A 24,688-nucleotide genomic window follows, 5' to 3' on the forward strand; every position below is an offset into this window, starting at 1 on the left:
AATGACGAGACATGTGTCGCGGCCCAGCGTGGCCCACGCGGGCATTTCCTTTTCTCAGCCCTTGACTTTCAGCAGTACTGGTCTCGCCAGCTCCCAGGCTGGAGTCGATCCCACTGTCCATCTGTGTGGCTTTTGCACCTGGACTGCCAAGTGCTGCTGGTGAAAGTCAACAGAGCCATGTGAATGGTTCCTCTCAAATGGCAAATCTGTGTTGGGAAACATCAGTGAGGCTCTTCTGCTCCCAGAGAGTCCTCCCACCCCTCTCTAGGGCACTTCCTCCTGTGTTTCACAACGGCTGGTCCAAACTTTTTCCACCACTCACTCATGCTACTCGTCCCCCTGCCTCAGCCTCAGAAGGTGACCTCAACTGTTTTTCAACTGACGGAGGTCATCAATATGAGCACATTTCTCTTCATCTCCCAACATCTCTGATTTTAACCTCCATCCTTTCTTCTCTCCTATCCTCCCAACTCAAAGGTTGGACTGTCCCTCTCCTTCCCAAGACTTTATTTTCTTAATTATTTTTAAATTTTTGGCTGCACTGGGTCTTTGTCACTGCACGTGGGCTTTCCCTAGTTGTGGCGAGCAGGCTTCTCATTGAGGTGGCTCATCCTGTCACAGAGCACGGGCTCTCTAGAGCGTGCAGACTTCAGTAGTTGCGGCTCATGGGTTCTAGAGCATGGGCTCAGTAGTTGCGGTGCAGGGGCTTACTCTGAGGCACGTGGGATCATCTCAGACCAGGGATCGAACCAGTGTCCCCTGCATTGGCAGGTGGATTTTTAACCACTGGACTACCAGGGAAGTGCCTTTCAAAGACTTTAGAATTCACTCCATCAACTCCATCCCCCATTTCCACGGTCTGCCCCATCTCAGCCAAGAAAAATTTGCTCAAGCACCCCAATCTCCCCAAAGTCAGTCAGCAGTAACCCTGCTGCCTCTGTTTAATTCATTCACTCATCCACTCCCTTAAGCAGCATTTCCTTTGTGCCTACCGTGTGTCAGGTGCTGGAGGTACAGAGATGAATAGAAACAGTCTTTGCTCTCAGAGTCTTCTAAGTCCAGAGGGAGAACCAGATGGCAAGATGACAAGTGAGATGTGAAGGTGGACCTGTGTTTGATACAGAGAGTGACTGGGTGTGCAATGGGGAGGAAGGAGGAGCCCTAGGATGGCTCTCAGCCTTCTGGTCTGTGCAAATGGCTGGATGGGAGTGCTATTTACTGAGACATGAGACAAAGGAATATAGAAGCAGAAGCTTGGTGGGGAGTGGTGGCGGTGCAGAGATGATGCGTTCTGTTTGGGATATGGTGAGTTGGAGGGGCTATTGGGACATCCCAGTAAAGATTTCCAGCAGATCTTCAGCTTAAAGAAGAGAAGGATCTGAACTTGAATTAGAGATTTGAGAATCATTGACATATGGGAGTTGGAATCCTGAATGGATACAGAGTGCTCTGTGCTGTAAGTAACAGATTAATTACACTGTCATGACGTTTGTTCTCTCACATCTTAGAGGGCAGTTCCAGGGGCAGGTAAACTAGCAGCACAATGATGGCATCAATGACCCCAGTGCTTTCTGCAGTTCCTCTCTGCCATACTCAGGGGTTGATTTCCTTCTCAGACTTGTCCCTTTATAACCTCATTCAAAGGTAAGCACGAAGCTATCTTCTTGCACTTTTTATCAGGGTGGAAATCCTTTGTCTTTAACCCACCTCCACCAGCCTTCGGGTCTCCCTGGCCATAACCAAGTCACTTAGACAAAGGAGAATGGGATGCCATGACAGCCTGAAGCCTTTGTCTCCTATGGCCGTGGAAAGGCCCTCCTTCCCAGAGAACTGTGCTGCCTTAAGTCTGAACAAAACCAAATAAGGAGGAAAGGACAGATTCTTTTCAACTCTCATCCTCTTCTTGGCAGGGTTGACCTGCAGTTCAAGTAGAGAAATGAGGAGCTTGGGCGCCTAAGTCAAATATATCTGGGTTTTGTCCTAGGTCCAGGCTGTGTGACTTCATACAAATTATTTGACTTCTCTGTGCCTGAGTGTCCTCACCTGAGGAATGGGGTACAATAGTTCTTACATTGTTGTACCTGTTGGCTGTTGAGATGATGAAATAAAATAATGATCATGAACTGCTTAACCCAGTGCCCAGCACATACTAGGTGCTCAGCAAAAAACTAACCATTGACATTTGGGAGGGACCACCTTCTCCTTGAAACTACCCACTCCTGGGACTTGCCTGGTGGTCCGGTGGCTGGGGTTCCACACTCCAAATGCAGGGGGCCCGGGTTTGATCCCTAATCAGGGACCTAGATCCCATGTGTGACAACTGAAGATCCTGCTGCAATGCGACTTGGCACAGCCAAATAAAGAAACAAATGTTAAAAAAGGATTAAAAAAAAAATGGCCCACTCCTTGTCCTCTAAGACTCCTCCTCTTTCTGTGAGAGATTGCCCCTCTTCTTCTCCTTCCCATTCCCTCCCCATCACAAGGTTGGCTTCTCTGTCCTTACTACTCACTAGGCCTTATCTCAGGGCTTCAACCATCCACTCCTCTCTAGGCTGAGGTCATCAAACTTGTTCTCCTGCTGCCCCTTCTTTGTGAGATCCTGGACACTCCTCCTGTAGGTTCTACAGACTTTTAGGCTCATCCTGGGGCCCAGTAATAGTGTTCCCACTCTCATACCAGCACCTTATACCCATGTCCCTTTGCATGACATTCTACCTTAAAGACATTAGAGCTGCTCTAATAACTTCAAACTGTGGTGCTGGAGAAGACTCTTGAGAGTCCCTAGGACTGCAAGGAGATCAAACCAGTCCATCCTAAAGGAAATCAGTCCTGAATATTCATTGGAAGGACTGACGCCAAAACTCCAATACTTTGGCCACCTGATGCGAAGAACTGACTCATTGGAAAAGACCCTGATGCTGGGAAAGATTGAGGGCAGGAGAAGAAGTGGGTGACAGAGGATGAGATGGTTGGATGGTATCACGGACTCAATGGACATGAGTTTGAGCAAATTCTGAGAGATAGTGAAGGACAGGGAAGCCTGACGTGCTGCAGTACATGGGATCGCAAAGAGTCAGACTTGACTTCGGCACTGAACAACAATGACTTCTACCAGCCAACATGGAAGGTGGTCCAGAAGGATGTGGAGAAAAATTTAAATTCGTGCAGAAAGCAGAGGGGAACATCTGGATAACGTCTAAGTGGATACACAGTGCTTCGGGGCCCTACATGACCGTTATTTGTGTCTGTTTCCCTTCCTAGCCTGGGAGTTTCCCAGGGCAGGGAAAAGGATTACTCATTTATCTCTCACTTTGTTGCCTGATATATAGGACTTCCGTGGTGGCTCAGATGGTAAAGCGTCTGTCTACAATGCGGGAGACCCAGGTTTGATCCCTGGGTTGGGAAGATCCCCTGGAGAAGGAAATGGCAATCCACTCCAGTACTATTGCCTGGAAAATCCCATGGACAGAGGAGCTTGGTAGGCTACAGTCCATGGGGTTGCAAAGAGTCAGACACGACTGAGCGACTTCACTCACTTGTTGCCTGATGTATAGATTGTCACTGTTGTTTAGTCGCTCAGTGTCTGATGAATGAATAAGATTTGTGGCTTTGCCACTTACTTCCCAGATCACTTTGAATAAGATCCCTTCCTTCTTAAACCTCAGTGTCAAAATCTATAAAATGAGAAAACAGACTCTGTATCAAGGGAAGGAACTCTTGTATTAAAATGGAATTAGGGACTTCCCTGGAGGTCCAGTGGTTAAGACTCTTCACTTCCACTGCAAGGGGTGTGGGTTCGATCCCTGGTTGAGGAACTAAGACCCTACATGCGATCCAGAAAGAAAAAAAAAAAAAATGGAATTAGTGGCCAAGGGATGGAGGGATGGGCTAGCCCTGGTTGGGGACATCTCAGGGTCTTTAGCAACGTGCTGTGCTCGGGGGTAGGCCTTATCTGGGGAGTTGCCCAGGACTCCAGAGGAGGGGATGGATTTATTTTGGTCAGTGAGAGGGCACTGGCTGTTAACCCCACAAATCCCAGTGGCCCCCTCACTCCTTACCAGCCTGCTGTAGGAGGAGACTAATTTTTGGAGGAAACTCTGGGTACCAGTCCTGCCCCAAGCCTGCCCACGAACAAGCTGTTCTTGTTTACGACCCCCGTCCCAAGGGAACAGTGACTGCTCATCCTTACATGTGATCCGAGAGGGTTGGTCTTTCAGGCCTGGAGGAAACTCAAGCTTCGCCAGCCACTTGGCACCGGAATGCTCAGCTGGTCTCCTCCTGGGGCTCATGTGACCAGGGCCCAGCTATAAATATCAGAGGGGCCTCAGACCAAGGCAGAGTTTGGGCGCCAGGAGAGGAAGGCAAAGAGGCTCCGGGCGGGTATTCTGTAACAAAGACCCCCAGGTCTGCTTAGAGCAAGGCAGGTGAAGGAGGCAGCCAGGTGGGTCCCCACGTCTGTCCCCAGGACAACATGGATTATAAGTCGAGCCTGATCCAGGATGGAAACCCCATGGAGAACCTGGAGAAGCAGCTGATCTGCCCCATCTGCCTGGAGATGTTTACCAAGCCGGTGGTCATCTTGCCGTGCCAGCACAACCTCTGCCGGAAGTGTGCCAACGACATCTTCCAGGTCAGTGCTGGGCCTGGCATAGGACTGGGGCTCCAGGCAGCTACTCAGTCTTCCTGTGATGAAAGCTAAAAGAAAACTTCTCTCTTAGTCCGGAACCCTTCCAAACTGGACTTGTTTTTTTCCCCCTCTGAAGTGAACCCCTGCCGAAGTCTCTGGAAGGGGTCGACGGGGCTGGGGAGGTGGCTCTGGCTGACCCATTCCTTCTCCATGACGCACTTCTCCCCTCCCCACCCTGCCTGCAGCTACCCCACCCCGTCCTGAGCACCGCAGTTGACTCTCCAATCAGGAGTCAAATGCTTCAAGTGATAAGTGGGAGAGGCAGGCAGAAAGGAGAGAGAAACCAGACCCCAGGGGCTGGAGCCAGCTCCGCAGTGGCAGGGGGCCCAGATCTTTAGGAGGAGGGTGGCTGAGAGGCACCCTCTCAGCATCTTCCCCTTGAAACTGTTTCCTATAATGGGGAGCAGGAGGGGCTTCATCTCCTTAAGAAAAGAATGGGAGTGGGTGTCCATCCTGGCTGGGAGACAGGCCTCAAAGTTCCCCAGAAGCACTTTACAGAATGGTCTCTATCTTTTCTTTAAAACGCAACTCTAGGAGCTGGCTGTAATTACATGCCCATTTCATGAATGGACAAACCAAGGCTTGGTGAGAAAAGGTTGCTCACCTGAAGTCATTCCAAGAATTACTGTGACTTGACCCTTGGTCTGCTGACCTCCAAACCTGTTGATTCCTTAGTTGATTCTCAGGTGCTCCCTGTGTAAGTGGGCTGGCTCTCTCATATTAGGAAAGAAAGTGAAGTCGCTCAGTTGTGACCGACTCTTTGCAACCCCATGGACGGTAGCCTGCCAGGCTCCTCCATCCATGGGATTTCCCAGGCAAGAGTACTGGAGTGGGTTGCCATTTCCTTCTCCAGGGGATCTTCCCAACCCAGGGATCGAATCCGGGTCTCCGGCGCTACAGGCAGACGCTTTATCCGTCTGAGCCAAGGGGAAGCTTTAAGTTATGTGGTTTGATGAGAATGGTGGTGGTGATCAATGGGGAAGACAGTTGGAGGTCAGAAAGGGAAGGAGCCGAGGAGGGAGCCCAGGCCTCACCTCCGCCCCTGTCGCCAGCAGGCTGCCAATCCCTATTGGACCGGCCGGGTTGGCTCCGCGGCCATGTCTGGAGGCCGTTTCCGCTGCCCTTCCTGCCGCCACGAGGTGATCATGGACCGCCACGGGGTGTACGGCCTGCAGCGGAATCTGCTGGTGGAGAACATCATTGACATCTACAAACAGGAGTGCTCCAGGTCAGTGCTCCCTCCGCGGGGAGGCCATCCCCCTGCCCCTGGCCCATCCTGGGCGTCCAGCGCTTCAGGGCCCCATCCTCCTTCACCTACTCTGGATCCAGTCCCCTAGCTGGAAGAGATATGCCAGTTAGTCCAGACAGCCATCTCCCTTAGGCATGAACAGAGACTCATCTTATCCCCCAGCCCTGGCTCTCGGTGTCATCCAGTGAATGGCAGGGAGACCCAGGCATTAGGCTGTCCTCCTGGAAGATACTGAGACCAAAATCAGGGGACAGATGAGATGTGAGAGGGAGAGTGAGGGAGAGGGAGCCACTGGGGCCAGTTAAGTGGCCCTGATGAGCAGAGAAAGCGCCCAGTGAGAACAAAGCCAGTTTCTCTATAATGATAAGAGCAGTGCCAAACACCAGGAATGCTTCCTGCTGCTGCTTCACAGCGGTTTTTTATGGATTAGCATGGCTTTCATCCCTGTTTCATGGAGGAGGAAGCTGAGGCTCAAAGAGGTAAAATCATTTACCCAGAGTTTCGCAGCTGAGAAGGAGAATTGCTGGGACCCAGCCCAACCCATCTAGCTCCAACTCTCCCTGTTTGTGAAATAGCCACTCATTCTTGGGCAGAGTTTGTGCCTAGTGGAGGTTGTGCTGTGTTGGGGAGAGATAAAGCTACCAAGCAGATCTTTACTGATCAGCATGTCCTGACAAGAGGCTGCTGACCTCATGGCCCTTGAGGTCCCAAGCCCTCACCAAATACGTGCCCCAGTAAGTCGACAGACTAGTCCTTGTTTGAGAAAGCTTTAACCAGAGCACTGTGTCTGCTCCTCTGACTCTGTTACTCATGCACGGTAGGGTCTTGGGTGAGTCTCTGGGCCTCTATTTCCTCTGTCTCCAGAAACGGACAGTAAGATTTGCTATCATGACTATCAAATAGGATGTTGATGGGAAGTGCTCAAGATGGCAAGTATTTACTGAGCATCCACTGCGTGCAGCGCTGCACTGAGCATTTTCCGTGCATTATTCCCATTTTAATTCTCACAGTAATCCTTTGAGCCATTTTTACCCTCATTTTCTGATGAGAAAATGGAGACTCAGAGGTTTGTCCGAGGCCACTCAGCTAGCGAGTGGTGAAGCTGAGAGGGAGCCTGTCTGACTGACTCCGTGGTGAACATTCTTGCTACTGCCTCTCTTGTTGCCAGAGTTCAACACTACAAAAATGGGATTATGTTGTTGATCATGATCATAATAAAATCAATATTGCACCAAAATAATAGAGTCAACCTAGGAAGAGGAAGTTGTGTTTGAACCCTCCCAGGCCTTTCCCCAGAACTGAATGACGACGATAGTTATTGAGGGTCTGCTCCATGCCAGGCCCTGCACGTTCATCACGGAGAACTCCTGTCATGATCTCAGTAGCTTGGGGGTGAAACCAGGGCCCAGAGAGGTGAAATCACTTGTCCAAGGTCACCATGAGTAAGCGGCAGAACAGTGTGGACTTGAACCCTGATGCTGGTGCCTGGGGTTGGGAGGATGGGCATCTGGGATGACGGGGGACACAGACACCAGACCGCAGGATTGTGCCTCACCTCTGCACCTGCAGTCACCCCAGAGCTCCCTTCCCAGAGGGCATAGACAGGTAGCAAAGGGAGAGTCCTGCTGGCATGGGGGACCCTGGGAAGACAAGTCTGAAAAGGAGCTTATTTAAGATCTTGAGGGGACAGTAATGCCCTGGGTGTGATCAGTCATGCAGGGCTGTTTGGAGGTGAGGCACTGACATGTTGGGGGACAGTCACCATTTATGACCTGCCTGCCATCGCTCAGTGGTAAAGAATCTGCTTGTCAATGCAGGAGACACAGGAGATATGGGTTCTATCCCTGGGTTGGAAAGATCTCCTGGAGAAGGAAATGGGAACCCACTCTGGTATTCTTGACTGGAGAAATCCATGGACAGCAGAGCCTGGTGGGCTACAGTCCATGGGGTCGCAAAGAGTCAGACACGACTAAGTGACTGAGCACACACACACACTGCTGTGTTAGGGGCTTGGAAATCAGAGATGATGTAGACGCGCTGTTGACTCTAGATGAGTGTAGAGTTAGCCGGGCGGTAAAACCTAGACTCAAAAAATTGAATCTCATGGAGGAAGTAACCATGAGAGAACCATAGATAAAATGCCAGAGGCCCTAAGAGGAGACAGACAAAGGGAGAAAGTCATCCTAAGAGTGTGTGTTTGGGAAGAAAGAGAAAGAAGCAACTCTGGATCCTGGAGAGACTCTCAGGTTGGAAGTTAAGGCTTGTGCTGGGCCATTGGATGGCCCTGGGCTGCCTCTGCTTTTGCTGAGTGACTTGGGGCACACATACCACCTCCTTTTCAGAGCCTTGGTACACCTTGCTTACTGATGTATTCTCTCCACCCGTATTCAATCACCACCTTCCCCATGTCAGGCACTGTACATTGCAGATTTAGGGCTGAAGACAGCAGGCAAGTTTCCCTGCTTCGATGGAGATTACAGTCTGGTGGATTAAATATAGAATTCAGTGAGGCCATGAATATAAATTGCTTTGTTGGAAGCCCAATCTGCTGTAACCAAGAGCCTGGGGACTATAATTAGAACAAATGAACATTAGCCTCCCCTGCCCTGACTTGCTGGGCGACCTTGGACAAGTCCATTCACCTTTCTTGGACCCAGTTTCCTCCTTTCCAGAACGTCTCAAAATGACCCTGGGATCCTACAACTTTTTCCAGGTCCTGCATTGGCCAGGCCTGGGCCAACTCCATCACTGGAGTTTGAATCCTAGTCTTGGTGTCATTGGCTTCCCTGGTTCTGGGCCCTCAGAGAATGAAAAGAAAAGGATTCAGGACAGACAACCTCTGAGAGCTCGGGTTGTAGATATGGGGTGGGGTGGGGGGCTCCTGGGGCTGCAGGGGAAGACAGGGATTTGAAACCACACCTCATGACTGATGACTCTTCTCCACTTCAGCCGGCCGCTGCAGAAGGGCAGCCACCCCATGTGCAAGGAGCATGAAGATGAGAAAATCAACATCTACTGCCTCACGTGCGAGGTGCCCACGTGCTCCATGTGCAAGGTGTTCGGAGCCCACAAGGCCTGCGAGGTGGCCCCACTGCAGAGTGTCTTCCAGGGACAGAAGGTACTGGCCTGAGCGACTCCCACCCCCAGCCCGAGCCCGCTGGACAGATGATTCAGGATGCGGACTTGATCCCCGTAGATCTGCTGAGCCGGCCTTTCAGGAATAGTCCCCCTGGAGGGACGTCCCGGGCCGCAGGGAGAGCTGCCCTTGCCTTCCTTGGGGAGATGGCTGAGCTCATGAGTTATACTTAGAGCAGCTTGAGGGCACCTGGGTGCGGCCCCAAGGGAGAGACCAGATCCCACAGCCAGGTCACCCGGGTCCTCTCAGGCCATGACTTCTATAACCCAGTGTGGTTTGGGCCCCTGCTACCTCTTTCTGTGCTGGTCACCCCTCCCCAGATCCCCCTGCAGCAAAAGGCAGCCTTCTCCCTGGGTCCCTGGGCCCATGAGAGCCCCACCACCCTGTACATGCGGTAAGCTGTGGCTTCCCAGGTGACTCAGTGGTAAAGAATTCACCTACCAATGCAGGAGACACAGATTCAAACCCTGGGCTGGGAAGATCTCCTGGAGAAGGGAATGGCAACCCACTCCAGTATTCTTGCCTGGCAAATCCCATGGACAGAGGAGCCTGGTGAGTTACAGTCCATAGCATCGCAAAAGAGTCGGACATGACTTTCTGACTAAGCAACAACAACCCCTTTCTGTACTCTTTCCTCCCCTCCTTCCTCTCGTCTCTTGATCTTTCTCTTCTAGAATTCTCCAACCTATTTTTTTTTTTTTTTTTCTGGATCCCTTCAGTCCTAGAAACAAGCCCCTCCTTGGCCAGCACATTGCTGTGCATTTGGGGCAACTCACTTCCCCTCTCTGTGCCTCCACTGTGATATGAGGGATGCAGTGTCTCTCTGGTGTGCTCTGCTCTGGACCTGAGCTGCACCCCAGAAAGAGGCTCTTTCTAGCAGAGAGAGGAGTGAGGGTGCTGTGTTGCCGCCACTCCCATGAGGGTGGGCCCTGAGACTATTTTTGTCTCTCCTCTCCTGTTCCCCCACCATCCCTCCCATCTAGACTGAGCTGAGTAACTGTATCTCCATGCTGGTGGCAGGGAACGACCGTGTGCAGACCATCATCACTCAGCTAGAGGACTCCTGTCGAGTGACCAAGGTGAGGGGAAGCATAGCTGGGCCTGGGCATTCGAAGCCTCCCAGGGCAACCTGGTCTCTGGGGTGGCTTCCCCATCGAGCCTGGGCCTGGAGTGTTCACACAGGGATGGTTGGGGAGGGAATGACTACTAATCCATTTATTCATTCACTCACAAAAGCTTCTTGAGGATAGCTGGGTACCAGGCTCTGCCAAAGATGCTGAGGATGGGGTGGTGAGGAAGACAGACCAGGTCCCTGACTTCAGGCAGTTTCCCCTTCAATCATTCCCAGCATTTATCCAGGGAACTAGTAGTTCTTAGAGCATTGTTCTCCTGTGTGCTGTACACTAAAGCTTCTCAGGCTTTAATGGGAAACTTGAAATCACCCTGAGATTTTGTTAGAATTCAAGTTCTGATTCAGTAGGTCTAGAAGGAGGAATGAGATTGTGCTTTTCTAACAAGCTCCCAGGATTTGCCCAAGTTGCTTGTCCATGGACCACACTCTGAGGAGCAAGACAGTAGAGGCAGAGGACTCTTTTCTATTCCTGCAAAAGCATCCATGATTTTTCATATCCCCTTGAGGTGGGGACCTGGGAATGACATGGGGGGTTGGGAGTGATCAGTGTATTTCTGATGGATAGAGTTGTGTGAGTATAGGTTCAGAGAAGGAAGAAGGATGTTGTTATTATCCACGAGGGGCCCCCAGTCTAATGAGATGCTACTATTATACCCAGTTTATAGGTAAGAAAACGAAAATGTAGCGTCAGTGTTGGACAGCAGGGAGCCTCAATGTGGATACCATTGCCAGGGGTGGGGTGGGGCTGCTTCTCCACTTCTCTGGGGACCAAATGATGCAGAATTTCCCAAATCTGGTCTTGGTCCTAAAGTGGAGAAAGAGAGTGACTGGGGGCACACAGGAGGCCCACATATGTCACCCCACCTGACCCTAGAGTCTCCACTTTTGAGGAAAGGTGTAGTTTTCTCTACGACGCCAGCCTCCAAACGTTGCTGGCAAACCCTAGTAAATGCTTTCTTCTGGCTAAGGCTTTGTTTTGTGTTCTGCAAAATGGGGGTGCGGTAAATCTCTCCCAGCTCTAGACTCTTCATTCCTAGCACACCCATCCCAGGAAGGAAGGGTGGGGGATAGGAAGGAGGACCTGCAGGATGTGACTCGGAGATCTCTGTCCCCAGGAGAACAGTCACCAGGTGAAAGAAGAACTGAGCCAGAAGTTTGACACGCTGTACGCCATCCTGGACGAGAAGAAGAGCGAGCTGCTGCAGCGGATCACGCGGGAGCAGGAGGAGAAGCTCGGCTTCCTCGAGGCCCTCATCCAGCAGTACCGGGAGCAACTGGACAAGTCCACCAAGCTGGTGGAGACAGCCATTCAGTCTCTGGATGAGCCCGGTGGCGCCATCTTCCTCCTGGTGAGCAGTCCTGGGAGGGGGTGGGCACTTCAACTCAGCAGCTCCAAGGGGCAAGTTGGGCTCCATCACTGATCACCAAAGACTATGCCTTTGGGGAAGTTATTTCAACCTCATTCATATTTAAAGACTCAGTCTTCTCATCTGTATGTGCTATGCTGTGCTTAGTTTCTCAGTCGTGTCCAACTCTTTGTGACCCTATGGACTGTAGCCCGCCAGGCTCTTCTGTCCATGGGGATTCTCCAGGCAAGAATACTAGAGTGGATTGCCATGCCCTCCTCCAAGGGATTTTCACAACCCAGGGATTGAACCCAGGCCTCCTGCTTTGCAGGTGGATTCTTTACTATCTGAGCCATCAGGGAAGCCCAAGAATACTGGAGTGGGTAGCCTATCCTTTCTCCAGGGGAACTTCCTGACCCAGGAATCGAATCGGGGTCTCCTGCATTGCAGGCAGATTCTTTACCAGCTGAGCTACCCAGGAAGCCCCTGTCTGCATAGTGAGCATGTAACAATTTCTCCCTCCCTTCCTCTCAACTGATTTTACGAAGATCAAATAAAAGGATGCTTGTGAAATGCCTTTGCAAGCTGAAAAATACAGTGCCCATGTGGAGACTATTAACTGAGCACCTGCTGTAGGCCAGTTGCTGAGATGGAGAGACAGATGAAAGAGACAGCCCTACCCTAGAAGAGCTTGTTGGGGGAAACATGAAGGGATCAGCTGTAAGATTTTGTAAGGAAGAGTTAAGTTCAATAAAAATTTCCTAAGCATATACTTTGGGCCAGGCTTTGTGCTAGACATCGGGTATAAAAAGGTGATTAGAATATGATTCTCATCTTGGAAATTTCCGTGTTTAAGAGTGCTTAGGTGAATACTCCTAGAATCCAAGCTTCCTGCCACAACGGAAGGGTCCTAGGATAATGACCAAGGCCTGCGCAGACCATGGGCAGAGGGAAAATCCAAGTTCTGTTTGGCTGAAGCCGATGAACAGGTCAAAGCTGGGCAAGGGGTTGGCACCAAATGTGCATCCGCAGCCCCTGGTCACCGGTTTTGCTGATTTCCTGGGGCTCCCCTTTCTGCAGTTCTAACCCTTTGCTCTTTCTCTCCCCCCACAGAGTGCCAAGCAGCTCATCAGAAGGTCAGTGTCTCCCCAGGGCTATGAGTCAAGGCTCCAGTTCCCCTCAGGGCCTCTGACATGTTCAGACGGCCTCCTCCTTTGCATTAGTTCTGCTGGGAGGGTCTTCCCCCAGGCTACCTTTCCTACCCTTTGCGTCCCTGCTGTCTTAGATATCTATTCTGCTTGTGACCCAAGGGAAAATACTCCACCCTCCAGGGAAGCCTCTGGGTGCAAGACCTGGGTGTGGACACAAGCATGTGCCCTAGTGTAAGTTGGAGCTAAAACACCTCCTTCCTTTTCTGGGACCAGAGATCTCACTGTGCCCCTCCCCACTTTTCTCTCTGCCCCACAGCATTGTGGAAGCTTCCAAGGGTTGCCAGCTGGGGAAGATAGAGCAGGGCTTTGAAAACATGGACTACTTTACTTTGGACTTAGAGCATGTAGCTGACACCCTGAGGACCATCGACTTTGGGACAGGTAAGGGATTATTTCCCCTGCAAGTCAGCTTCCCTCCCACTGAGCCCCACATGGAGGCAGATACACTGCCAAACATACCCAGATATCCATCAGACTTGTACAGTCAACTTCTGGATGAGCCCAGCTCAATAAATTATGTATGGATCTGCTATAGGGAAGAATTTGGGGTGATAGAAACAGCAAGGCAACTTGGAATCAGGCAGTTCAGTTCAGTTCAGTCACTCAGTCGTGTCCGACTCTTTGCAACCCCATGGACTGCAGCACACCAGGCTTCCCTGACCATCACCAAATACCAGAGCTTGCTCAAACTCACGTCCATCAGGTTGGTGATGCAATCCAACCATCTCATCCTCTGTCGGCCCCTTTTCCTCCTGCCTTCAGTCTTTCCATCAGGGTCTTTTCCAGTGAGTCAGTTCTTTGCATCTGGTGGCCAAAGTATTGGAGTTTCAGCTTCAGCATCAGTCCTTCCAATGAATATTCAGGACTGATTTCCTTTAGGATGGACTGGTTTGATCTTCTTGCTGTCCAAGGGACTCTCAAGAGTTCTCTCTAACACCACAGTTCAAAAGCATCAATTCTTCAGCACTCAGCCTTCTTTATGGTCCAACTCTCACATCCATACATGACTACTAGAAAAACCATAGCTTTAACTAGACAGACCTTTGTTGGTAAAGTAATGTCTCTGCTTTTTAATATGCTGTCTAGGTTGGTCATAGCTTTTCTTCCAAGGAGCAAGCGTCTTTTAACTTCATAAAATCAGGCAGACCTAAGATCAAATCTGGTTCTGCTACTTCTATTTTTTTTTAATTTATTTTTGGCTTCACTGGGTCTTCGTTGCTGTGTGCGGGCTTTCTCTAGTTATAGTGCATGGACTTTTCTTGTTTTGGAGCACAGGCTTAGTTATCCTTCCGCACGTGGACTCTTTCCAGACCAGGAATGGAACCCGTGTTCCATGCATTGGCAGGTGGATTCTTAACCACAGAACCACCCAGTTCTGCCATTTCTTATCTTTTGTGGCACTTTGATGGTTCCCTCTACCTCTCTGAGCTTCATTTCCTCACTTTAAACTTAGGTTACAAATGGGCCTACTGATAATGACCACCGAATGATGCTGTGCAACAAATAAGACATTGATTCAGAGGCCTCTGTAAGGTACTAGACATATACTGCTACTGCTAAGTCGCTCAGTCGTGTCAGACTCTGTGAGACCCCATAGACGGCAGCCCACCAGGCTCCCCCGTCCCTGGGATTCTCCAGGCAAGAACACTGGAATGGGTTGCCATTTCCTTCTCCAATGCATGAAAATGAAAAGTGAAAGTGAAGTTGCTCAGTCGTGTCCGACTCTTAGCGACCCTATGGACTGCAGCGCACCAGGCTCCTCCGTCCATGGGATTTTCCAGGCAAGAGTAACTGGAGTGGGGTGCCATTGCCTTACTAGTTATTGCCTAAATCTAGTCTTAGCTTCAGCTTCCTACTGCCATAAACTTGGATACTCAGGCACCTTAATTTATCTATATTCTGCCCTTGCTTCTGTCTGTGATTACTTTTCCACAGAGTACCTATAATAATTGTAACAATATAGCCATAACAATAATAAAGGAAAAATAATAAGAAAGCATGAGGAACCAGATGGAGAACAAAGATGTTGATAATTCGCTCAAGGTTTCACAGTTGAAAGGTAGCTAGTTAGCAACAAAGAGAGGGAGGGCAGATCCAGTTCTGTTGAATGTTGCCTTTGTGTGAGAGGTGATGCTCCAGTGGTCTGCTGAGAGTAAGAAAGAGGGGTAGGGGTCGTGTAGGGGCAGGGAAGAGCTGTGAATGGGCTTGCAAGAGAAAGAAAAGCTTCTTGGCACCTCCTGCGTCTGCTCGCCTGCAAGCTTTCAGAATCTGGAGTGTTAAATCCATTCTCAGAAGCCCAAATATACTCTATTCTTGGGTAAGGATGACATACATCCCAAAGCTGAGGTGTCAATGAAAGTGTTAGTCGCTCAGTCATGTCTGACTCTTTGCGACCCCATGGACTGTAGCCCACCAGGCTCCTCTGTCCATGGGATTATCCAGGCAAGAATACTGGAGTGGGTTGCCATTTTCTTCTCCAGGGGATCTTCCCGACCCGGGGATCAAACCTGGGTTTCTGGCATTGCAGACAGATTCTCTACTGTCTGAACCACCAGGGAAGGTGCCAGTCACCAGGGAGGTGTCAATGGACTTGGGTAAATCCATGGCTGTAGATCATCTGGGCTTCCCAGGTGGTGTTAAAGAACTCGGCTACTAATACAGGAGATGTAAGAGATGCCGGTTCGATCCCTGGGTTGGGAAGATCCCCTGGAGTCACCCTCCCTTAACTAAGATATTCAAGAGTGGATAATACTGTGTGAACAGTCTGACACTGTGAATACCTGCGCTGCCTTCAGTAATCTCCCTGAGCCTCTCTGTGTTCTCAGGGGTAAATGGGGAGCATACCCATGGCTACCATTCCTTGAGAACTTTCTGTGTCCTGGCCACTGAGCCCTGGACATGAATTCTGTTGTTTAATACAATAGCTTTAAGAGGTAGCTCTTTTGTCATCTCCGTTTTGTAGTTAAGGCAATAAAACCAAGGAAAGGTGGGAGAATGGATCCATGACCACGTACGACTGAGTCCCTTTGCTGTCCACCTGAAACTATCACAGTGTTGTTAATCGGCCATACTCCAATATAAAATGAAAAATTAAAAAAATAAAACCAAGGAAAGGTGAGTGATTTGCAGAGGCTACATGGGCAGTAAGTGCAGGTTCCACCGAGGGTCATCTGGGGATTGTATGAGGCAATGCGTGTATAGTCCTTAGCACAAGTTAGCACTTGGCACATAGTAAATTCTTAGAAAATGCTGCTATAAGTAGTTAATTGTAATAATGGTTTAAACCACCACCACAAAAAAAAAAAATTCCTCGAGTTATGTACAGATCCCAGTTGTCAGTTTGGAGGAATTAACTCTTTCAAGCCCTTCTCCAGATACTCTTGACAAATACTCTGAGTCTGTACTGACCCCTTCAGGGCACCCAAAGGCTCAAAGAAGGGGCTTGAGAGAGGGGGTGGGGAAGGGGCCTGTCCCCTCTGAGTAGAGCTTGAAGGCGAGACCCCAGGACGGGAAAGTGAGCACAGAGCTTACACCGTAGTCACCATCTGGGGCTCAGTTTCAGGCAACTAATGAGCAGATGGCCCCTGAAGGGCTTCCCACCCTGTATCCATGGCCCTGTAGGCTAAGGAATGCGGGAAAACTGGACAAGGAGTGTGAGGCAAGCAGATTTCAAAGACTGAGCCGATTCCTTCAGGATAAGGACTCTGATTCCTGAGGACCAAGGCATTTCCCTGTTTCCCAGGTAATGATGCTCTGTGTGCAGAGGCAGACAGTCTGGGTATGCATTCCCAGGGTCTCCTCTGGTCACAGGCAGACCAGGGAAGAGATGCTGCTGCTACTGGAACAAAGGAGGTCTTGAGCCTCCCTGCCTTGGAGCGTGTCGGGGGAAGGAGGAGGGCGGGGAAGGAGGACCAAACCCATCACCTCCTGGGCCCCTGAGGTCACCAACATGGCCCTTTGATCCTGACTGGACAGTGAGAGATTTTATTTTGGGGGGCTCTAAAATCACTGCAGATAGTGACTACAGCCACGAAATTAAAAGATGTTTGCTCCTTGGAAGAAAAGCTATGACCAACATAGACAGCATATTAAAAAGTAGAGACATTACTTTGCTGACAAAGGTATGTCCAGTTAAAGCTATGGTTTTTCCAGTAGTCATGTATGGATGTGAGAGTTGAACTATAGAGAAAGCTGAGCGGCAAAGAATTGATGCTTTTGAACTGTGGTGTTGGAGAAAACTCTTGAGAGTCCCTTGGACAGCAGGAAGATCCAACCAGTCCATCCTAAAGGAAATCAGTCCTGAATATTCATTGGAAGGACTGATGTTGAAGCTGAAACTCCAATACTTAGGCCATCTGATGTGAAGAACTGACTCATTGGAAAAGACCCTGATGCTGGGAAAGATTGGAGGCAGGAGGAGAAGGGGCCAACAGAGGAGTAGATGGTTGGATGGCATCACCGACTCAATGGACATGAGTTTGAGCAAACTCCAGGAGTTAGTGATGGACAGGGAAGTCTGGTGTGCTGCAGTCCATGGGGTCGCAAAAAGTCAGACATGATGGAGCGACTGAACTGAACTGGGTGTCTCCAGCCTGGATCTCCTTTGAACCTCTCCTCTGAGACACCAGCCCCAATCTAAGGCAATTGTTCTTTGTCACACACAGATGAGGAAGAGGAGGAGTTCATTGAAGAAGAAGATCACGAAGAGGAAGAGTCCACAGAGGGGAAGGAAGAAGGTGAGATACCCATCTACCTCCACTTTTTCATTCATTCAGTGACAACTTGAGAGCCCTACTGAGTGACACTGGGATGATGTTTCTAGTCCCCAGTAGGGGTTTTAAACCCTTTTTAAGAGTTTTTAAGGTAAAATTAAAAAGAGATTTTAAGGTAAAATCCCGTTCCCTTTTCTCTTAGAGAAGTCCCTCCAACTATTCATAATAAAGAGTTCTCACTTTACGTCTAAATGACCTTCCCAAATGGAAAGTGACACAGTATAACAGAAGTCATAGGGAGCACTCAGGCTTGGCTCAATATTCAAAATTTAAAAAATTAGTTGTCAGCGTTTTTTAAATTAGTAGTCTTTTTTAAAAAGGAGCTTTTGTTTTTTAAAAGATTTCAATAAAGAATTTGGATTTTCATCTTGTGAAAATTTGGAAAGAGTGAACAGTGCTGGGGCTTCCCTGGTAGCTTAGCGGTAAAGAATCTGCCTGTAATGCAGGAGACATGGGTTTGATCCCTGGGTTGGGAAGATCCCCTGGAGAAGGAAATGGCAACCCACTCCAGCATTCTTACCTGGATAATACCATGGACAGCAGAGCCTGCTGAGCTATAGTCCATGAGGTCACAAAAGAGTTGGACATAACTGAGCAACTAACACTTTCATTTGTCAGCTGTCTGTAGTTTTTTGCATTGGATCTGCAATCCATAGCAATTCAGGCAGCTAAATTCCATTTTGATTTTAAAAGGAAGAGGTCAGGCAGGAATTAGTGGTCACTCAGTCATGTCTTGGAGAAGACAATGGCACCCCACTCCAGTACTCTTGCCTGGAAAATCCCATGGACGGAGGAGCCTGGTAGCCTGCAGTCCATGGGGTCGCTAAGAGTCGGACCCGACTGAGCGACTTCACTTTCACTTTTCACTTTCATGCATTGGAGAAGGAAATGGCAACCCACTCCAATGTTCTTGCCTGGAGAATCCCAGGGATGGGGGAACCTGGTGGGCTGCCGTCTATGGGGTCGCACAGAGTCAGACACAACTGAAGCGACTTAGCAGCAGCGGCAGCAGCAGCAGCAGTCATGTCTGACTCTTTGTGACCCCATGGACTGAAGCCTACCAGGCTTCTCTGTCCATGGGATTTTCCAGGCAAGAGTACTGGAGTGGGTTGCCATTTCCTTCTCCAGAGGATCTTCCCAACCCAGGGATCGAACCTAGGTCTCCCGCATTGTAGGCAGACGCTTTGCCGTCTGAGCCACCAGGGAAGCCCAGACAGGAATTGGGGTTTGATAATTTTTTCCCCGAAGCTTGGTAAGCCCTGCGTCCTCCTGCGTTCCCATCTCACCTTGATTTTCTTTGTCTTTTTCTTTCAGGACACCAGTAAGGCGATGATGAGGGAGAGACCCTCTAGATGCAGAGAGACCGGGGAGGGTGGGGATGGGCCCAGCTGCCTTAGTGACAGGCCCAGGGTGGGAGGGGTCAGGGCCCCTGGCGGGGCAACGGGGAGGTGTGTCTTCTCTCTGCTCAGAGAGCAGGAACTAGGAGTAGGACCCCACCGCTGTGTCCAGCGTTGCGAACCAGAATTGGAAACGTGCTTGAAACAACCACACTGGATTCTTTTCTACGTTGGTGCAAAATGGAATATTTTGTACATTTTTTAAATGTGATTTTTGTATACTTGTATATGTATGCCAATTTGGTGCTTTTTGTAAAGGAACTTTTGTATGATAATGCCTGGTCATTGTGTGATTGGCGATTGTTATAAAGAAGGGAAGGAAGCCAGGTTGATACAGCTGCCCACTTCCTCTACTTGGTGGGTTAGCACTCACAGGTCCAGGAAAGGATAACGTACTGTATTTCAGTGTCTATACCCCACATAAGGGACGGTGACCGAGTTTGTGTTATATGTTGTTTTAATAAATGCACAGCGCTTTCTTCCAATTATTACTAAAAGAGCTGGGGTTTCATTCAGCCTTTTTTTTTAGTTCCAGTGAGGAGAGTTCAGGGCAGACGGACAGAAGGTCTGCTAGGAAGTGTAGGGCAGGAAATAGACAGTAATGGCAAAAACCCAGGTTTCTATCCCACCAAACAAGTTGTCCTTCAAACTGGCATTTCCCAAGGAGAGCTCCTTGGAAAACTGGCCCTGACAGGACCCTTCAGAAAAGATTTCATTCAATGCCTTGTTCTCTGGTTCTCTAGAAAACACAGCCTGAGGCAAAGAGTGAATAGTTCAGCTACATTCCCAGGACAGTCAGAGTGAAGGGAAGTGGAAGCCAGGCAGGAAACAAGTGAAGTGAAAGTCACTCAGTCACTTCCGACTCTTTGCGACCCCATGGGCTATACAGTCCATGGAATTCTCCAGGCCAGAATACTGGAGTGGGTAGCCTTTCCCTTCTCCAGGGGATCTTCCCAACCCAGGGATTGAACCCAGGTCTCCCTCACTGCAGGCAAACCCTTCACCAGCTGAGCCACTAGGGAGGAAAGCAAATATATAAAGTATCACGTTACCAAGCTGGCCACAGCTTCACCAAGAGACTGGCTGCTTGCTCAAGCATGGGAGACGCTTCTAGCAGGGCAGAAAGAATAATGTGCCTTGAGCAGTTCCTCAGTAGGAAGAAGGGGGAGACTTGTCTACTGGCTTCTTTCACCTCCCATCTCTTAGGATTGGAGTTTGCCTCCCATAGCGTCAATGCCCCGAGCGTCCCTTGTGTCACTTGACCCTTTGGGCAGCTGTGGGGGATGCTCAGGGGCTATCAGCTGACTCTGCAGGTGGTGAGAGGAGCCTCCAGGTCTTGTGGGGTTGGGCCTAGTTTTTGTGCTGGTCTCAGCTTATTAATGACTAATGTGGTTAGACCGGCCCTTGTAATTCTTGTTAATTTCAAGATGCCATTAAGTACTAAGCAACAGGAAAGTTTAAAAAATAAAGGTTTATTACGTACAAGATCTGGACGTTACACAGCATACCACGCAGTGAGTTCACAGGTGGAGAGAGGGAGGGATAAAGCATGGGCCTGTCTTCTGCTTCTATTGGGGTTGTGGGTGGGGGCCTAGAGTTTTGAAGGCTCACTCTTCATTGATGAATTTAAAGCATAAGCGTGGGATTTTAAAGCGTGGGAAGAGAGAAAAAAAAAGTGAGTCACCCAAATTGTCAGTTAGCCAAATCAACTAAGATTGCAAAAACAGAGCAATATCAGTGGGGAGAGGTGCCCAAGGTGTTTGTTAGACATAGGCCCCTTAAAGTGGTTGCCTCTTTTAAAGTGGATGGCAATCAGAGCTTAAGTCAGGCACTCGCTTTACAAAAAAGAAAAGAAAATCTGACAGGGCTTATGGTTAGAAGGCTAGAGCCGCTGCTGCCCCAACCACGGTGGTCAGCACGGAGGCTCTGCTGGAGCCCAGACTTACTCCAGGGAAGGCCATGCCAGCCACCTATGCTAGGGCATGCGATGATGACCGTGGCTGAAGCAACATTAGGCTCTCCAGGAACAAGGGGCTGGGAGAGAGGTGAGGCTGAGTCAGTCTGATGGATGTGCGTCAACTGGGTCTGAGACCCTTAAGATTTAGGAATTTGAGGAACGCTGCAGAGTCCGTCCCACCCTTTTTGATGTTCAGAACTCAGTAGCAACTTAAGGGCTCTGTGCAGTCCTGCCATAAAGTTGATGGTGTTTGGAATACCACCTGATCTTTAAAGCTCTTATGTTTTGGGATGTTCCATCCTAAAGGAGATCAGTCCTGAATATTCATTGGAAGGACTGATGTTGAAGCTGAAACTCCAACACTTTGGCCACCTGATGCGAAGAACTGACTCATTTGAAAAGACCCTGATGCTGGGAAAGATTGGGGGCAGGAGGAGAAGGGGATGACGGAGGATGAGATGGTTGGATGGCATCACCGACTCGATGGACATTAGTTTGAGTAAACTCTGGGAGTTGGTGATGGACAGGGAGGCCTGGCGTGCTGCAGTCCATGGGGTCTCAAAGAGTCAGACACGACTGAGCGACTGAACTGAACTGAACTGATCTGAATGTTTTTTGGTGGATTAAACATTGAACCCAGCATTTCCCAACTTACTCATTCATGTGACGTCCTCCAGAACTAGCCCTTCTGTGTAATTCAACCTTATGAAAATGCTTTAAACCCTCACACCTCTGCCCATTTTCCCTTCAGGGACTTTTTCCAAGGCTAACTTGATCCCTGTGAATTTCAGGGAATCAAATTTTGCTTTCATTTCCAGTCCTTTTTCAAGTTCTGAAGCAAGAGTTAAAAAAAAAAAAAAAAGTGTAACATATTACATACAAAAGGCATTCCCTGGTGGTCCAGTGGCTAAGACTCTGCGCTTCCAATGCAGGGGACCATGGTTCAATCCCTGGTTGGGGAACTATATCCCTCACTCTACTGAAGACCCCGTGTTCCACAGCTAAGACCTGGTGCTACCAAATAAATAAATAAAATACTTAACAACAACAACAACAAAAACCACACACAAGTGCACAGAACTAATTTCAGAGTTATATAAACTATTATATACTGAAATCTGGCGCTGCTACTTAGCAGATCAGGAAAAAGAATCAGTTCAGTCCAGTTCAGTCACTCAGTCATGTCCGACTCTTTGCGACCCCATGAATCGCAGCATGCCAGGCCTCCCTGTCCATCACGAACTCCCGGAGTTCACCCAGACTCATGTCCATCGAGTCAGTGATGCCATCCAGCCATCTCATTCTCTGTCGTCCCCTTCTCCTCCTGCCCCCAATCCCTCCCAGCATCAGACTCTTTTCCAATGAATCAACTCTTCGCATGAGGTGGCCAAAGTACTGGAGTTTCAGCTTTAGCATCATTCCTTCCAAAGAAATCCCAGGGCTGATCTCCTTCAGAATGGACTGCTTGGATCTCCTTGCAGTCCAAGGGACTCTCAAGAGTCTTCTCCAACACCACAGTTCAAAAGCATCAATTCTTCGGCACTCAGCCTTCTTCACAGTCCAACTCTCACATCCATACATGACCACAGGAAAAACCATAGCCTTGACTAGACAAACCTTTGTTGGCAAAGTAATGTCTCTGCTTTTGAATATGCTATCTAGGTTTGTCATAACTTTCCTTCCAAGGAGTAAGCGTCTTTTAATTTCATGGCTGCAGTCACCATCTGCAGTGATTTGGGAGCCCCCAAAAATAAAGTCTGACACTGTTTCCACTGTTTCCCCATCTATTTCCCATGAAGTGATGGGACCAGATGCCATGATCTTGGTTTTCTGAATGTTGAGCTTTAAGCCAACTTTTTCACTCTCCACTTTCACTTTCATCAAGAGGCTTTTTAGTTCCTCTTCACTTTCTGCCATAAGGGTGGTGTCATCTGCATATCTGAGGTTATTGATATTTCTCCCTGCAATCTTGATTCCAGTTTGTGTTTCTTCCAGTCCAGCGTTTCTCATGATGTACTCTGCATATAAGTTAAATAAGTAAGGTGACAATATACAGCCTTGACGTACTCCTATTCCTATTTGGAACCAGTCTGTTGTTCCATGTCCAGTTCTAACTGTTGCTTCCTGACCTGCATATAGGTTTCTCAAGAGGCAGGTCAGGTGGTCTGGTATTCCCATCTCTTGAAGAATTTTCCACAATTTATTGTGATCCACACAGTCAAAGGCTTTGGCATAGTCAATAAAGCAGAAATAGATGTTTTTCTGGAACTCTCTTGCTTTTTCCATGATCCAGCGGATGTTGGCAATTTGATCTCTGGTTCCTCTGCCTTTTCTAAAACCAGCTTGAACATCAGGAAGTTCACGGTTCACGTATTGCTGAAGCTGAATCACGTTGCTATATGTCTGAAACACTGTAAATCAATTGCACTTCAATTAAAGAAAAAAAAATAGAATAAAAGAAAAAAAATTACCAACCCCTAGGGACTCTTCGTATGTCTGCCTCCTCCTGCTTGGATGTAGCTACTACCCTTTTTTGGACAATCCCACATTTTTTTTTCATAGTCCTAAAATATCCTCCTATAGAAGCCTGAAGGAATTTGAGGCCAGACAGAGAGAAGTTTTCATCTCCTTGAAATCACAAAAATCAGTGTTACAACCAATCCAGAGTTCCCCAGAGTTCTCACACAGATTATGTTTGAGATAAGTATATCTATCCACTACCTTGTCACTTATCAGAGGGAGGTGGGAGGGCAGTCAAGGCTCTGTAATCAGAAATGTGAATTCCAGGGAGATATCAGATATTGCAAACAAGGGAATCTCTAGTTGCCACACAAAAGGCACTTGCAAACCGGAGCACCCAAAGGTGGTATGAAGTCTTCCTGATCAACAAGTTTCTTTTAAGATCATGCTGCAAAGAAATTGGCTTCAGAGGGGTTACTCCATAAATCTTGAATACAGTTTTGGTGGCTGCATTAGAATCACCAGAGGTTTGTTTTCCCCTAAACCTTTAATTCTGGGAAATTTCAAATGTACAGAAAAGTACAGGGAATAGTATAATATACCTTCTTTACTCATTGCTCAGTTTCAGTAGTTACTGACATACTTGTTTTTTCTCTGTCATTATTCTTTCTCCTCACTGTGATTATTTTAAGGCAAATTCCAGGTATCATGTAACCCGTTAGATAAAGGTTCTTTTCAAAATCATAATCATTATACCATTTAAAACATATCATACAAATAGCTAAAGAAAGAAGTGTTTGGATATTTCAAGGAATATTTCGTTCAAGATGGGCACAATAAAAGACAGAAATGATAGAGACCTGGTAGACACTGAAGAGATCAAGAAGAGATGGAAAGAATACACAGAAGAGCTGTGCAAAAAAGATCTTAATGAACTGGATTTCTACGATGGTGTGGTCAGTCATCCAGAGCCAGACATTCTGGATAGCAAAGTCAAGTGGGCCTTAGGAAACACTGCTGTTAATAAAGCTAGTGGATGCAACAGAATTCCAGGAGAACTATTCAAAACCCTAGAGGAAAAGGTCATCAAGGTGTTGCATCCAATACGTCAGCAAATCTGGAAGACCCAGCACTGGCCTCAGGACTGGAAAAGGTCAAACCTCACCCCAATTCCCAAGAAGGGTAGTACAAAAGAATGTGCTAGCCATCAGACAATCATATTCATCTCCCATGCTAGTAAGATCTTGCATGCTAGGCTTCAGCATTATGCGAACCAACAACTTCTAGACGTCCAAGCCGGCTTTACAAAAGGAAGAGGAACTAGAGGTCAAATTGCCAACA

General features: G+C 48.5%; 1 protein-coding gene across 1 annotated transcript; it reads left to right on the forward strand.

Annotated features, from left to right (window-relative positions):
• The first annotated feature begins 4,322 nt into the window (after positions 1 to 4,322).
• On the forward strand, positions 4,323 to 19,427 carry TRIM63 (tripartite motif containing 63). Its single transcript, XM_006055431.4, has 9 exons — positions 4,323 to 4,630; positions 5,743 to 5,915; positions 8,886 to 9,054; positions 10,056 to 10,151; positions 11,320 to 11,553; positions 12,664 to 12,686; positions 13,018 to 13,142; positions 17,426 to 17,497; positions 18,848 to 19,427. The coding sequence occupies exons 1-9, from the start codon at positions 4,472 to 4,474 to the stop codon at positions 18,856 to 18,858; spliced, it is 1,062 nt and encodes a 353-aa protein (XP_006055493.1). The 5' UTR covers positions 4,323 to 4,471; the 3' UTR covers positions 18,859 to 19,427.
• The last annotated feature ends 5,261 nt before the right edge of the window (positions 19,428 to 24,688 follow it).

The sequence above is a fragment of the Bubalus bubalis genome, chromosome 2 (genome assembly GCF_019923935.1).
Source record: "Bubalus bubalis isolate 160015118507 breed Murrah chromosome 2, NDDB_SH_1, whole genome shotgun sequence".
Taxonomy (NCBI): domain Eukaryota; kingdom Metazoa; phylum Chordata; class Mammalia; order Artiodactyla; family Bovidae; genus Bubalus; species Bubalus bubalis.

Bases quoted from the DNA above. Each gene is read 5' to 3' on its own strand.
- TRIM63 (XM_006055431.4), top strand. From the start codon at position 4,472: ATGGATTATAAGTCGAGCCTGATCCAGGATGGAAACCCCATGGAGAAC. The intron at 9,055-10,055 runs GTACTGGCCTGA...CCTCCCATCTAG, and splicing joins GTGTCTTCCAGGGACAGAAG to ACTGAGCTGAGTAACTGTAT. The intron at 10,152-11,319 runs GTGAGGGGAAGC...CTCTGTCCCCAG, and splicing joins ACTCCTGTCGAGTGACCAAG to GAGAACAGTCACCAGGTGAA.